Source organism: Pecten maximus, chromosome 4 (genome assembly GCF_902652985.1).
Source record: "Pecten maximus chromosome 4, xPecMax1.1, whole genome shotgun sequence".
Classification (NCBI taxonomy): domain Eukaryota; kingdom Metazoa; phylum Mollusca; class Bivalvia; order Pectinida; family Pectinidae; genus Pecten; species Pecten maximus.
Genome location: NC_047018.1, coordinates 35,424,189 through 35,440,952, shown reverse-complemented (window position 1 = coordinate 35,440,952; position 16,764 = coordinate 35,424,189). Strand labels below are relative to the sequence as shown.

General features: G+C 36.0%; 1 protein-coding gene across 3 annotated transcripts in view; it reads right to left on the bottom strand.

Moving 5' to 3' along the window:
- Nucleotides 1-314: 314 nt before the first annotated feature.
- Nucleotides 315-16,764, bottom strand: part of LOC117325946 — a 231,364-nt gene continuing 214,914 nt past the window's right edge. For all 3 annotated transcript variants that reach the window (XM_033882476.1, XM_033882478.1, XM_033882477.1), the window contains one exon: nt 315-2,811. In XM_033882476.1, coding sequence (XP_033738367.1) covers nt 985-2,535 — 1,551 coding nt within the window. In that variant the 5' untranslated portion in view covers nt 2,536-2,811 and the 3' untranslated portion in view covers nt 315-984. The remainder of the gene's footprint in view (nt 2,812-16,764) is intronic.

Sequence of the window (16,764 nt, the reverse complement as noted above, 5' to 3'; positions counted from 1 at the left end):
AAAAGAGGGATGTGCAACCTTACATTTTATAAAAAAGAGGGATGTGCAACCTTACATTCCATAAAAAAGAGGGATGTGCAACCTTACATTCTATAAAAAAGAGGGATGTGCAACCTTACATTCTATAAAAAGAGGGATGTGCAACCTTACATTCTATAAAAAAGAGGGATGTGCAACCTAACATTCTATAAAAAAGCGTCTTGGTCATAAGAGATGCACAATATACCATAAAATTAAGTTAACCATTTTAATGGTACTTCTCAAACGAAAATCATTATTGTTACAGATTTTAATGAATAAAACAAATCATAGAACAATTTTTCCACATGTTAACTGTATTGTATGTTTGTCACATTACATGTTCAACGTGCATATTTAGTAACAAATCCACTACGAATCAACATGGTAAATATATATATATAAATCTACAAAAACGATTATGGTTCGTTGACAAAAGGTACATATACAAATATGACAGTTCACTTGGGTTGTTTCGGTATAATTTACAACTACATACATTTAACCGAAAAGTGGCGAAAAGTTCCTAATAACCTATTAATGCACTTAATTGATGTACGACGGAATGTTGAGGTGTAGAAAAATATGACACTCGGAATACACATAGACATTTCGTTACCTTTAAAGACACTCAGAAAACACGCGGTTAGGTTTCTATACCTTTAAAGAGAGAACGATCATCTACAATGGAATACACAATCAAGGTGTACTAGAGATATCGGTGTAAGTTACCAATGTGATGGAAAATTAGGAGGATACAAATATCATTGGTAGCATTTTATTTCGTATAAAAAGTCAAAATTGTCACATTTTTTTCTACTTCACCCAAATAAAGACATTCTTTTACTCGCAGGTATTATACACAAACAACGGTATCAAAATACGTAAAAAAGAAATTCTATTTACAAATGACAAACAACGTCCAAATGATAAACACATAAAAATGATGGATTGGAATGGTGGACACTATACCGGTAGTAAATCTGATTTTTCAAAATACTTCATGACGTCATCAGTCAGGGTAAAGGAGTCATCTGAACGTGCATCATCGTCTGTTTCTACATAATCTTTACGTAGCTGATCTAAACACGATTCACTCCTAAATATACCAATACAAGTCTTGTACGGCCCTACCTGTCCAGAATCGACTTTGCGATCACGTCCCTCTGATAAATTAAATAACGATTTCACACGAGTCAATTCACGCCCTTTGTGCTCCTCCAATAACTGCTCCTCTGAATCACAATCTAAAGCGACATCATCTGGATCCACATCCGCGTCTATAACAACAGAACAGGATTCGGGTGAATCACACACAGGATCCTGTGTTGATTGTGAATCCGGCGAGTCACTCACATCCTGTTGTTGTGAACATGCGCCTTCCTGTATTGAAACCCTACGTAACGTATACCCCCTTGCATCCGTATTGTTGTAGTCTTGCATATTGTCCTGATGAGACGCTTCCATGTGCACCTGAACTTTCGTTAAATGTGTCCCGTGAGAGAACACAGGCGAGTCTGGGGAATGTGTTGGTCCTATTTCTGTCAATTTAATTGTTTCAGTAGGCGAGTCCCTAAATGCTGGATTATCACATCCGGTGTCATCTTTAAGTGTCGTTAAATGGCTCATGTTTTCCTGAAAACTCTTCGATATTTCACTATTATTTACAAATTGAGACCTGCATTTTTTCGATGCCCGCATCGCTTCTCTGATGGCACTTTTCGGACGTATATTTGGAAGGGAAGACGTCTTAAGCCAGGATTCCCTTCGTGTTCTTGCTATGGGCACTACTCGCACTCTCTCGACCTGTTTTGCACTGATTGGCACTGAAATTGACATGACTCTGTCCCGGTCCCTCCATTTCCGCTGCATTTCCGGTGTAATCAGCAACGCCGGCGTGCTGATACTTAGTGCTTTAAACAATGTCGGTAATTTCTTCTCAATCGAATTTTCTCTTTGGACAGTTTTCGATTTTAATGGTACTTCGATTCCACGGAAATAATTTTTCCGAAATTCACTTATAATCATGTCATAGAGTTCATCTTTTCTAAGCTGCTTGACGTCCCTGTCCGGGAGAATGTGTGTCACGTATTTGTCCTTTATTTCACAGTAGAGAACAACAGCTACCATCATGACAAAGAAACCAATTCCCATGAATACCGGACCTATGTATGTTAACACTTTAAGATTTGGTAACTCGGGCGCTGTACTCACGAGTACGGTAGGTTCGGTTATGTTGGCTGACGAAATATTAGAATTTAAATTATTCGTTGTTTTCGCTGAGTATCCTAGAAATTTGCCTGGGTTATAACCCATTAAACATAAGACTGTTCCACCACATATTATCATGAAGCCCACTATTGTCCCGATAAATGTCGGGATGAGGCATGGCATTCGCACATACTCTACTAAGTTGACCTTATGTTTAGGCTTGCTGATCTTGGGCCGGGACGAGCCAGAAAACCAGCTCTTTTTATTTGGCTTTTCAAGATACACATGCGCACGGGGCACAAACATGACTAAAATTACACATCTGCGTCATGCAGACGCTTTTTGTTCCACCTGTGTTTCCTATTCGTTGAGCCAAGAGGACAAGGGACGTAGACTTTTCTTGACATTTGGCAAAATTGATAGCCTTGCCCAGAAACGCCTCTATTGACTATTGGGGCTTCACTTTGCATAAGTTAGCATCCTCTCCCGCAGACTTATATACTTAGAACCATTGATGACGTGAAAACACAATCTTCTCTTCATGGGTGTTGTGAATATTTAATGAACGCCCGGCTTCCAAACCTGAAAGTAGACAAAATAAGCGACATGGTCAATAGGTACGGTTTGTGTTGAGAATTTCTCTCGTGTTTGTTCTATTTACATCTTGGAGATAATATTTCAATGCATACTTACTAAGCTTTCTGTTCATGACAATATTATGATGTTAACTAATATTTACGATCCAATACTAATAAAGGCACAATAAAAAACATTTCTGTGGATTCGTTGTTTGGCTACTCTTGGCTAACTATATAATATAAAACATATATCGCTAGCATGAAACCAATGCTAATCTCTATGACTAGATACAGGGACCAACCTCCACATCCTTACGGCGTTAATCGACAGTAATTATTGAAACAGATGAACATAACATGTACCATAAACAATCTTAAACGTGGATCACAGAGAAAACAAACAGGTCAGTGTTCTTGGAAGCCCGTCTTTGATACACCGTTACACGAGGTGATGAAAGTCCCACAAAATCAATAACAGTGAATTCATCCACAGTGTCACAACTTTTTTATGCAAAAGTCTCGCATATAAAATGATTGTTTAAGATCCATTTTGTTTCGGAACGACTGCTTTTTGGTCAGTGAATTGATCAGATAAACGGAAACAATATGAATATGGGCAACTCATGTTAATTGTATTAAAGGATATTAACCCTTTGTTTTGTGTTGAGACCTGGCTATAATACCTGTGACTTTGTCTTATTTGTCGATGATGTGACAGCCTGATCTGTATAGAAAGGTCATTCGGGGGATACATTGTAGTCTTATACCCACCAATACAATGATATCGTACAGGGTCATAAGGTTAAATGGCACAGTATTGAGGACAAGCGATAGTCTTACAGCCATAACACAACACAGGATCACACAGTCACATACGGTAGTATTGATAAACTTGATTGGCTAGAATGGTGTCACGTGATTCCGAAGTGAAAGGTCATATTTACTGGCCGTATAAAAACTGTTAAAAAGGTTATTGAATGGCTATTTTGAATGTAATTATTTTATAAATTAGTGTACTGATTCTTTAATGCATCAGCTTACAATTTCAATTTCAATTTCAACAAATGTTATTCGCATATAGAAAGCCAATAGGATAGACACCAAACCTATCTAAATCTTGCAGTTTTGGCCGTGTGGTAAAGAAGAACCATAACACGTGAAAAGAATCCAGTTCGCAAATATTCGAGTATTTCCGTATTTCTGTTTCAGTACTTGTGGATCAATCAATGCGTTAAGTCAAATTTAAAATTATCACGGACATTCCCGAATGTATTCCAATTAACCTCCTTTGCCATTCGGTAATCAACAACGCAACCCTTATTCCCCCAAAGAGAAGCCATTAAATCAAATTGATAAAATCATTCAAAACATATCAGGATCTGAAAAAAATATCCAGTAAGCAGATCACGTAATAGGTTGAAGTGGAACTTGTTATCCGCCATAACAATGTTAAACGGATATACATCAATCCTTCACCAGACTATCCACATATCACACGGGTACAAACCGACCTACTTCTGCAGTTTTTATGTGTATTTAGTTTTTACTGCATGCCTCCGTATGAATCTTTAAAGTCAGAACTGAAGGAAAAGAACATTTAAACGGAAATTAATTCGATTTTAACCACAGATCAAATGCCACCAATACTCCAAGAGAGAATTTGAGGTGTTAATCTAATCACGGGGTGAGAAGTAGATTGTGTTTACATCTTAGCCCCTTGTCATTAAGCTCCCACCACCTATTTTACATACATATTTAATAGGGCGAGTTTTAACCGGATGTTAACTCTCTGGCTGTCGTAGTTAGTACGTGGGTAGCTTTAATCTAATAACCAAGAAATTTGATTTTGTGCGAAGGTGATACCTGTAGCAGTACTTAACTTACCTTTGATTAATACAAATTCTTAATATTGGTAGCAGGAGAATTGTTTCTGTATACAGCAATAGTTTGATTCACACGAAATTTGAATATGATTTTTGAAATAACAAGTCTTTTTCTTGGTCAATTCGATGAACTGAATGTCCTATGTGCAACTTGTTCGCTAGGAACTTAATTCTTTTCGTCATTACCATAGAAGTCGTTTCTACATAAAGATATATTTGATGTATCGCTTTTTAAACATATCGTTTTCTTCCTATGACCATCATTTGGGCGGTCTGAGTCCTGAGTGGTATATTGCGTCCAGTATGGTGTCAGGTTTGAGTATAAAAGTCAGTGATAGGGTTATATTGACCACAAAATGTCTCCTCCAAGTCGTCTTTACCTTTATCTCAGCCCCAAGGAGTCGCTTTACCCTATCATCACATTACTAATACTATTCCTCAATACAACACGCGAGTCTGGGAGAAGTGTTCAAACGTATTCATTAGTTCAGTAAATCTTGTTTTAAATTGCCAGTTACTTAGTCACATTACTTTAAGGAGGTGGACTTTTCTGTGAACTTGGTGTGTATTTAGACCCTATCTTAAAGTGTTTTGCTTTCGTAGTGTATGCAGGAAACACGTATACAAGAGGAAGAGAATTTACTGAACATAGCCGAACGTTTAATTTTGTTTTAGTTTTCTACTAAAGATAAATAACTAGGTCGTACATCATGATTCTTCAACTCTGACAAAGCGCGTTATGTATAGTATTTACAACCACCAACCCACTTAGTTACACACTTACACTAAACAAAATCGGTAAACAATCCATATTTAACAAGTCTTCGGTTATTCTTTAACAACAAAATGACACTATCATGTTATTTCGGCCCATCACGTCATAACTTGTCAATGAATAGCGAGCAATGAAGGTCTGATTAGTTGGGAAAACGGGGGAAACATAGAAATGGCGATGAAGACCTCTGGAGACTCCTACGTCACACTGTGGTTAGTATTGGAGCCGAATGAACCTTGAAATGCCAAATTATCATATATACATTAAAAAAAACTACAATTCAACAACTGCGATGCTAAATCTATTATACAGAGATAGCAAAAAGTACTATGATATAGATACAAAGTATAACATCACATGGTCCTTACATACATTATTCGTGACAACTCTGATACTCAAACACCTACGATCAATACATCTTTTATACAATGTTTACATTAGCATTACAATTTTGTATTTAGATTTTTTGGGGGTAGGTATGTGGTACAATGATTATTTTAGGGGTAGGTATGTTGTACAATGATTATTTTGGCGGTAGGTATGTGGTACAATGATTATTTTCGGGGTAGGTATGTGGTGCAATGTTTTTTTCAGGGTAGGTATGTGGTACAATGATTATTTTCGGGGTAGGTATGTGGTACAATGATTATTTTCGGGGTAGGTATGTGGTACAATGATTAGTTTCTGGGTAGGTATGTGGTACAATGATTATTTTCGGGGTAGGTATGTGGTACAATGATTATTTTTCGGGGTAGGTATGTGGTACAATGATTATTTTCGGGGTAGGTATGTTGTACAATGATTATTTTCAGGGTAGGTATGTGACACAATGCTTATTTTTTGGGTAGGTATGTGGTACAATGATCCCTGCCTTGTTGGTCAGTAATGCGTGGTTTTGTAGGACACCAGTGGTCACGAATGATAGGAACTTGTCTGACCTAGCCGGAGGGAGTCGCCGTCACGACCAGCATACATATCGTTATACAGTTAATTAGGTCAGCACACACCGTTAAAATCATGACTCTCATCCGAATTAGGTCGACAAACGTCGCCGTAATCATGTCTCTCATCCGAACTAGGTCAAGGGATAATTAGATGTTAGGAACGTACACTCTTTAGAATAATTACGTTAAAAGGCGACTTGGATTCGATGAACCATTTAGAAATCTTGTCTCTGCGACATCAAGGAGTCGTACTTATTTTGATGTAAACACTAACTGATGTTAATGTCCTCAACACCTCTTCTAAGATTTATCCCAGTACAAGTGTACTTATAAATCATATCCTCTATGTAACCAGGTACAATGTTATAATGATTTGACATAATAAAATGTGCGATATTGTGCTTTATTTGTTCACCATGGAGACTTCATTTGAGTATCTAGGTGGGCACTATATAGTTACGATAGAAATGTAGATACCAGTTTTAATGTGACGATAAAGAAATAATTTTAGGTTGAAATGCCCCATAAATTCAATAATTTTAATGATTTTTAATGATGTATTTTAAATAACCATCAAGTACATGTGTGTATTATGAAAACTATCCATATTCAAATGAATTGAAACGTGATGTGCAGGCTACAGCATGCCTAGGGGACTTAAGTCCAATGTCGGTGTCCACCATCTGTATTATCACAGGATTATACAAAAGACACATTGGATATCGTTTTTCTCCCGTGAAAAGCATTAAGAAACACTTCCCGGCCTACCCCCACATCCGTATTATGTAAAATAAGGTGACTATATATTAGATGAAAATTATGTTTTCTTTTCACACATTGTCCAATAGAACAACAGGTAATACCTACATAATAACGAAACCATCAATATAACCCAACATCAATTAAAAAAGGCAAAATATTAGCAAAAACTTTGAATTTATATAAAGACCCTTGAAAAAATACAAGGAGAATGATAGAACCAGGTGTTCCGGAGGGTTAAGAGTATTCTGCCTCATCAACGACACCCTCACAGAGATATTGGTCCTAGACAGACGCTTTAATAATCCTTATCATTTAATAATCCTTTCTCTGTCTCAATCTGTCGGCAGTATATATGAACAACGGCTTTTGGAAATAAATATTGATTCTAAATCTTATTACAATAAAGAAAATTCTATATGACTCACAGGCAGTGGTACTCTTAACAATGTATGATTTTAAGCTATAAATGTAATGACTTGTTTTGACAACTTCGAACCAGTTCTCTGACATTTATATATAAAATTTTATATCAGTTGTTTCGTTCGTAAATGTATGACAGGGACCATCTACAGACTATTCCAGTAGATATCGTTCAATTTTCATTGACAAAAGATAAATTCAAACCTGTCAAAATGAAGAAATAATAACGTTAGAAATTCAACTGTCGGCTTCTTTGAAAAACTATCATGGGTATTGAATTGTTTATCAATTTTTCATGTCCGATGTATTTACGGAGTTTCTTTGTTGATAGGCAAGTTTTTGTGTTCTGATTGTCTTCAAACCCAATTTGTTTATCGCTTCATCCATGCAGTTAGCCAAAGGGCTATACTAGTTTAAAAGAAAAATCGATAAATAATGCTGTAGGATTTAGTAATGACGAAGCTGTTTTAAACGACGGCAAACTGTCTAGATTATAATTGGAAAATTTTCACTGTCTTGTTAAATCAAGATGCATAAAGACAGTGGCTTCCCGCGATAAACATACTAATGACGTAAACTGGATCACGGATGTTTTATCGATTCATAGACGTCACGCATGATACATCACACGACAACAAAGGAACAAACTGGATAGGACAGAGTAAGAAATGTCGTTTGTTTGCCATTTGCGCCGAAATGGCAGCCCAAGCTGTATATTCCCGAGGGAGTTGAGAAAGACATCGGCTGGTTGCTTAAAGCCCTATTCTCGCGGATGATAATTTGTAAACCTCTTTGAGACGTTTATGTTGCTGTGAGATAGCGGTTTATAAAACTTCAAATTAGTATTACATTATTAATATTATAATTAAGTTTTTCCTCTAAAAAAGATATACTGATCTCATCGACCTGTAAAATGTAAGATTTTCCTTTAGAGAGTTATACTGATATCATCGACCTGTAAAGTGTAAGATTTTCCTCGAGAGAGTTATACTGATATCATCGACCTGTAAAGTGTAAGATTTTCCTCTAGAGAGTTATACTGATCTCATCGACCTGTAAAGTGTAAGATTTTCCTCTAGAGAGTTATACTGATCTCATCGACCTGTAAAGTGTAAGATTTTCCTCTAGAGAGTTATACTGATATCATCGACCTGTAAAGTGTAAGGTTTTCCTCTAGATAGTTATACGGATCTCATCGACCTGTAAAGTGTAAGATTTTCCTATGTAACACTGAGTCTGATACCAAGGCCTTGACTTTAATGGAGAGTACGGCAATTCATAATGTGAGTTACGAGCAGGAACTGGCGATAAAAGTTCAGAAGAACACAGCTAATGGTTCAAAATAATAAAGCAATCTCCCTTCAAATATCAAAGGTAGCAAACATAATGAACAAGAGAAAACAAACCATTTTTCATGAAGTTATTTCATGGATTTGATATATTTTGAATTGTTATTTTGGTTTGAAAACAACGCATAATAAAATCTCAGTGCTCTCGTTCGTTTGATATGTATTTTGGTCGGAATTCAGTTTTTCAAGAAAGTTATCGAACGCAAAAAAAGTTATTTTCAGCTCATAGCAAATGAATATATATGTGTGGCAATATATATTATCGAATGATGGAAGCAAGTTCTATTTAAGGTATGACCTGTGACGGCAGCAGTTTGAAAGAGTTTGACAATTCAAAATGTGAGTTACGAGCAGGAATTGGCGATAAAAGTTCAGAAGAACACAGATATGTTTTTGTCGAAGGATCAGAAAACCCGTGCTATTTCAAATAAACAAACAAACAAACGATTTCCTTTATTTTGCAACCTGCGTGTTGTACTTTAGACAAGCAAAAACGTCAAATAAGTTCAGGCGAAGTACAGAAAAATACCAACTGTGTTAAGATGTTGAAATATTTAGAGTAATCTCCTTTAATTTATTAGCTTGAGCGTGGTTTATATGATCACTCCGTAATGATCTACATCATAGCTGACTAATCACATTCCTATTGAAATAAGATACGACATGATACAGTGCTGATACATACAGAATATCTAATGCTACCTCCTAATAGTTAACACACAGTGCCTCCTGGCGAGGACGGATTACATGTAGCGGAGCCATTGCGACCATGAGATGTACGTGCTCGTATGTTTTACACAGTTTTATTTTCTTCCTCCCTGGTTTCTCAAAGCAAATTCATCCTTGATACATTCAGTTCATATACAACATTGAATTCTAAAATTTTACGTTGGATATTTCAGAACAACGTTTTTATTTCATATTCAATTGCTACCCTATTTGAATATTTTTTTCTATCCCTTTCGTATTAAAATATAGCTGTAAATACACTGGAGGAAAAGACAGTTTCACAGTACCCTTAAATCCTGTTGTCCCATGAAAGATCACAATCAATGGCGACACCTTTTCCAGTATGCCAAAAACTAAACACGTCATTTAATAATGGCCTGGACATAATTGCGATAAGCCCATCATATTTAAATTGCATTAAAACCATTTATTGATCCTTAAAACGGCCATAGCTGATTTTAGTTTCGGCTTGGACTTACATTAGATGGTTGTTCGGTCGATTTGGTCTCAATAGATACTTGAGACGTCCTAACAGATATCTGGCTGAATACATTGTGACGTTGTAATTCGTGCCGATTTATCGTCGATAAGCTACTGAGAATATCACATTTAATGCGGCGCTTGTCTCCAAAACACCTGCTGTATCAATATCTCTGATAGAATGCATTCAAGGCCACTTCTTCAAAACAATTCACGCAACCAAAAAATCGAATATTTGAATCAATACGTTAACTGTTGGCGTGAAGTCTGCCACCTTCACAAACTATGTGTAATTTGACCAGGCCTATCTCTTTAATATTTCATAAACAAAATGTTTGCTGTTACCTGTATATTATTTAATTTTTTCAAAACATTCAGGCAGTTTTTTATATATATATTTCGTTATTTCTGTGTATCGCGTATCATTGTATTGAATTTATTTCACTCAACACACGCATGTTGAACATTCTGATGAATATTTAAGATATTTCGTGTATTTGATAGATTTTTGTTGAATATGTATGAATTTTCGTGGATGCTATATCATTTAAAAAAATATTATATTATATTATATATCTATCCCAGCCAGTGAAATTTGTAGAAATTCGTTGAACGTTCTGCTATGACAAGGTACGCTCATTCAATTGAATATCTCACTTTCCCTAGGTATGGTTTAGAAATTCGTTGAACGTTCATATAATGAATATTTCACTCTCCCCATATACGATGTAGAAATTCATTGAACAATGATTTAATGAATATTTTACTCTCCCCATATGTGGTGTAGAAATTCGTTGAACTATCATTTAATGAATATTTCACTCTCACCGTTCATGATGTAGAAATTAATTAGATATTCCTCTATTTACCTGTACGCTCTATCAAATAATAGTTCACTCTTCCTGTGTATGTTGTAGAATTCTGTTGAATATTATTTATTACAATGTATGTTATGAAACTTGGTTGTATATTGAGATACTACCGTGCATGGTGTAGAATTGTGTTGAATAGTCTACTTATATGATTGTTTTGAATCACATTCAAAGGAGCCTTATATTTTGCTTCCCATGCACACCTGGTTTCGCCTCCGATGTTTTGTAAAGCTAGATGGTTGTTTATATTTCGTATTTTACGCCTGATAAACAAGATTACAAAATACAACAATTTGTAAATATATAGTTTTGATGTAACATATAACAATTGCTCTTTTAGGAAAATATAAGAAGAATTTGCAGATACTATTTTGTAAACAAAATCCGTGAGTACAAAACTTTATTTTGAGCACAAAACCATGAGTTTGAGCATGAGTACAGTTTCATGAATACAGGCCCTGGTGTTCTGAGTGTTGGGAGGTATTTGTAAGTATGCAATCTGCTCTGAAGGAAGCATATTACTACTTATAATGATATAAACGTTCACTCAACCCGAAGGTTAACTCCATAAAGATGAATGTCGTAGGTCAACCTAGTACAGCATTAAGGATATCTATACAGGCACCAGTGAACAGGAGGCGGAGCGTGTTGGGGGATTACAGCTAGGAGGTAGTAAATCCCTACGGGAGTAGATATGCTGGGGTGTTTTATCCTTTGGTTAGCTATGAACTTTTATGTTGAGAATGTAGTTATATACCCATCAACAAGTTCTCTTTTACAAATAATCTTGGAGATTAGATTCGAGATACACATTCCATCTCATTACAACGCCTTGCCGTTTATATTTGCAAATTTAAATTCAAAATTAAGGAATTATTCAATGATAAACAACGGGAAATAGAAGTGGTATTTTATCAGTCAAAACATATTTGTTTCAAAGTTGATAAGCTTTGCAAAAACTATAGGAAATGTTAGCAATCGTTTGTTTAAAAAGCTTGAACATCAGTTTTCTTTTCTTCATGGCTGGATCATAAAAAATATAAGAAACAAAATGTTGTATATTTAACTGTGAATTATTTGCATGGCGGGTGTTTTCGATTAAACAGAAGACGCCTACCCTTCTCGAACACCTGGTCTTATTTCCCTTGTACCTTTACAATGGTCTCAAAACAAACATAGATTTCGTTAATGTTTTGTCGTCGATTTATTGATTCTGATTTCGAATTACGGTATTGTCTGTATGCCGTTATTCTTTGTAGTTATTATTCAAAACATGACATTTCGTGAATAAGGTTTATTTGAATTGTTGTGTGTTTGTCATTAAGAATCACACAAGCACTATATCTACAATGGGAATAATAGTCTTCGTTTGTTAACGACATGTAGTGGTCTACTTCAGCTTTCAGTGGGTAGAAATCGTGACATTTTGTTTAATTCAGAAGACAAATAACATTGATGCTACTCACGCCCTGCATTGTGTGAAATATCAAAGTTGAAACCTGTCGCTGCAATGTATGTAACATTGTCCTGTTCAGTAGATGGAAACTCATACCTGCCTACAAACTATAGCACAAATAGGAAACGTTTGGTAGAAGGGACACGAGGTAAGACACATACTACAGTGTGGTCAGAGTCAGTGGGGTTATTATGTAACCGTCGCATTATTGTTGAAAGGATGAAGAAGACATACTGTTGCGGTATCTAAAATGCTTACTACACTAATGATAATGTGACTCAATATGGGCATTGAAACCAAACAAGCCGGTGTCGTTGGTCTTCTTATAGAAACAGATTTTCGGGAAAACTCTGATCTTTTGCCAAGACAAAAATAAACTAGACAGTACATCATACATTACAGCTGGACTACAGGACAAAGCATTACGGCACAAAAAAGGAAGCATGGTTACATCACAGAAAACAGCAGTAAGTTACTAAATTATGTATGCTTGTGTAAAAGCATGTTCGTTCGGTGGCTGAAAGACGAAGGCTTTTTGAAATGAACATTCCAACCTTAGGTGGTATATCAATGTTTATGTTTGAATATTTGAACGTTGTGGTTTTGTCTTCAATCATCAATAAATAATAAACAAGGGCTCGACCGTAATAATCGACCGTACTGTAACATATAACAAAGAACTGAAAATATACAGCTACCACATGCTACGCAGGTGGTGTATATATTCATTGGAAGTATTACGTGATAAACCTAAGTTAAAGTTGGAAAAGTTAATTGTGAAGATGATTAAGTTTAAAAAAATTACATGGCGTCTAAAAAGACTGGATATTGAAGTTGATACAATACCATACTTTTGTTTTTAACATATTGTTTGTTTATTCTTTCTATGAAAAATGTAGAAAACAGATAAAAAAACCGCACACGTTTTCCACAGAACACTACATTTTGTTTTACAAAAACGACATAGCTGTATGGTGCATTCTAATTCATTTGGCTTTACTGTACTTACTCTCAATTTGTTTGGAAAGGTGATAATATCTCGTGTTTCTTTTGTACAATCCTTTGATATTGCAGAACGTTGACGCTGCTCGTGAAGATTTCAGTCCCGGAGGTTTATCGCAACCTGCTTGTCGCGTTCTAATTAACGTGAATACTGGAACGGTTCAGAATAAACACACCAATGTACCTAATGTTCTTTTGAAATGTAATATTGAAAATGATGAAATCCATTGAATTACGGGTCCTTTGCACACCTCATCAAGATTTTGAAATTTCTTTTGATCTATTTCGAGTTTATGTTAGATCGCCCCCTATCATCAACACCTTAGGCCCTTAGCATCACTGGCGAGTCCTAAAAGGATAAAATAGACGTATGGTATCCCTAATATCACTGGCGAGTCCTGGAAGGACAAAACCGATTTATGGTGTCCATAACATCAATTACCAGTCCTTAAAGGACAAAACAGATGTATGGTGTCCCTAACATCACTGACGAGTCCCAGAAGGCCGAAACAGCGGTATGGAGTCCCTAACATCACAGACGAGTCCTAGAAGGACGAAATAGACGTATGGTATCCCTAACACCACTGACGAGTCCTGGAAGAACAAAACTGATGCACGGTACCCTAACATCACTGAGGAGTCCTAGATGTATGATACCCCTAACATCACTGACGAGTCCTAGATGTATGATACCCCTAATATCACTGACGAGTCCTACATGTATGATACCCCTAACATCACTGACGAGTCCTAGAAGGACAAAATAAATGTATGATGCATTTTATTTTATTTTAGTTTACTGAATCCAGTTTGTTTTGTAGTGTCAATAGCTTGTGTGTCTTATGCACAATCTTCCCCTATATTCACTACACACCATCTTTAGTCATTTTCTAAACATTTGACGTCTTCGAAAATACTTTCTGACAGGGTCAATGTAAAATAATAACATTGCAATTGAAACGATCACTTCTTCAATAAATAGACAAGACACGTTTTGCAAAATGAGTTACGTCATCAAAGCACACGCGCGCTGCCGTAGCTTACTTTGCTCTACAGATGTAAAATGGCGAATGCTGCTATCTACCACTACTGGTATTAAATAGGTTTTAGTCTCGACAGTTGTGTAGAATCTTCACAATGTTTACATTCATCTGATGTCTGTATCAAATAAATACTGGTTTTATAGCACTTGGATATATGAAGTTCGTGGCTGGTTCAAAGCTAATCAAATACGGTGGCTGACCTGGATAATTTACCCTTGTAGTTTCGGCTAAGCATCGTGGAATCACCAAAATCAGCAGAAAACGATTGATAACGTAAATGAAAAAAGTTATAGTGTAGTATAGTCATTGTATTTCAGGATCAATATTGGCAATAACAAGTCTTTTTTTAGTTTGAATTACAAACATTTTTGATATTTCACAGATGATTACATAGGCGGAGTGTCTTTTCTTAATATAACAATTCCTGGTGTCTATGACAGGTTTATTACAGCACTCGAATACAGGAGAAGAAGGCTGATTATGACTCTGAAGATATTTTGTGTTTACTGCGTGTATTATTCCATACTCGATATTATGTAAAATGATTTTGGGATTCAGGAGAGTAAGGCTGATGAAGACTAAACAAATTCTTCTTATTCGTCTTGAGATATTGACTGCGTGTATTGTTTGATTCCCGATAGTGCATATTAGGTAAAATAATTTGTTATCACTACCCATATTCTCATCCTGAGAAGATGTTCATATTGTACATGTTTTATTCTCCTTGTTCTTTACAAGGGTAACCATGCAATGCTTTCTTTAGTTCATAGTTCCCTCATTCCTTGCTTGTTTTCACGCCCGTTTCCTCCTTCTCGTTATCAGATCTCTTCGCCCCTAAAATATGTTTACACTCGAGGCTATCAAATTGAGATACAAATTTATGAATCTTACTGCAATATAATGATTTGAAAATAATAAAATATTTCGTTTTACTTTATATTGATTTGGTTTTAATAACGTACTCTTTGAATTATGTGCTTTCTTCTGTGTAGTAAGGCGTATTCGATGTGTAATGGTGTCACTCCCTAGTTCACATTGTGAGACTGTGATTTACATGTAACATGAATTTGACCTAGATTTGTATGGCGGGTGTCGTCGTGACCTAGATTTGTATGGCGGGTGTCGTGGATGAAGCAGAAGACGCTTACCCACCGGAACGTTAGGTCTTTTTCTCCTTTGCTCATAGTCTGCGCTTGTTTGATTAAGAGTTAGAGTTACAGTTTCTTCTAGTTTTCTAGCATAACACGACAGAGGTGTAATTTAAAGACAGTGTTTGTTATAGCCCTGCTAACTCGGGATTATGTCTCTGTTGCTGTAAAACAAAGGGAACTGCGTCCACAAGAACCAACGAAGTAGGACATTAATTATAGGGTTGCCTAAATTAATATCACGAAGAGCAAGGGTCACATGGCGACCTTTACGAACCGAGCCCATTAGGCGCTGGTTGGTCTGTGTGAGCTAGCCGATATCACATCGATTGATGAGTCTCGGGTTCCATTTTTAAAGGATTCTTTGTCAGCTTTATTTCGAAAAATGGAAAATATAGTTTTGGAATTGTGATTTCTTGTTGTCACATACAGAAAATTGTACATGTATATTTAATATTAAATTTAGTACGGACATTAATGGTTTTGACAAAATTAGGCAAATTTGAAAATAAATATGAAGAAATACTCAGAATCAGCAACATTCAATTAGTCATAACGCGATCTGAGACAATTATTGTTAATGTAGTTTTCTCTTTTCAGTAAAGCGTGATGTCATTGTTACTACTCGTGATTTAAGATATTATAAAACCAGCACGAGAGCGTGATACTACGGGATTTCTCATGTATACATGTAGTCTACGGATGAGTCGTTCAAAGAAAAAAACCGATTTGTTGTCCTTATTTCAATAGTAAATACAGGTATAACCGATGCTCTACATGTCACAGGTATAACTTATGCCCTCAAGGTCACAAGTACATTTATGAGCCATGGCCTCAACATTACAAGTGTTACCATGATGCCCTCAAGGTCACATGTACATGTATAAGCGATATCCTCCAAATAACAGGTATAACAAATGCCATCAAGGTCACAAGTAGATGTAGAAGTGATGCCCCACAAAACAGATATAACCAATATCATCTAGGTCACAAATACATGTTTTAGCGATGCCCTCTACGTAACAGTTATAATTTATGCCCTCAAAGTCACAAGTACATATTCTAGCGATGCCCTCTACGAAACAGTTATAACT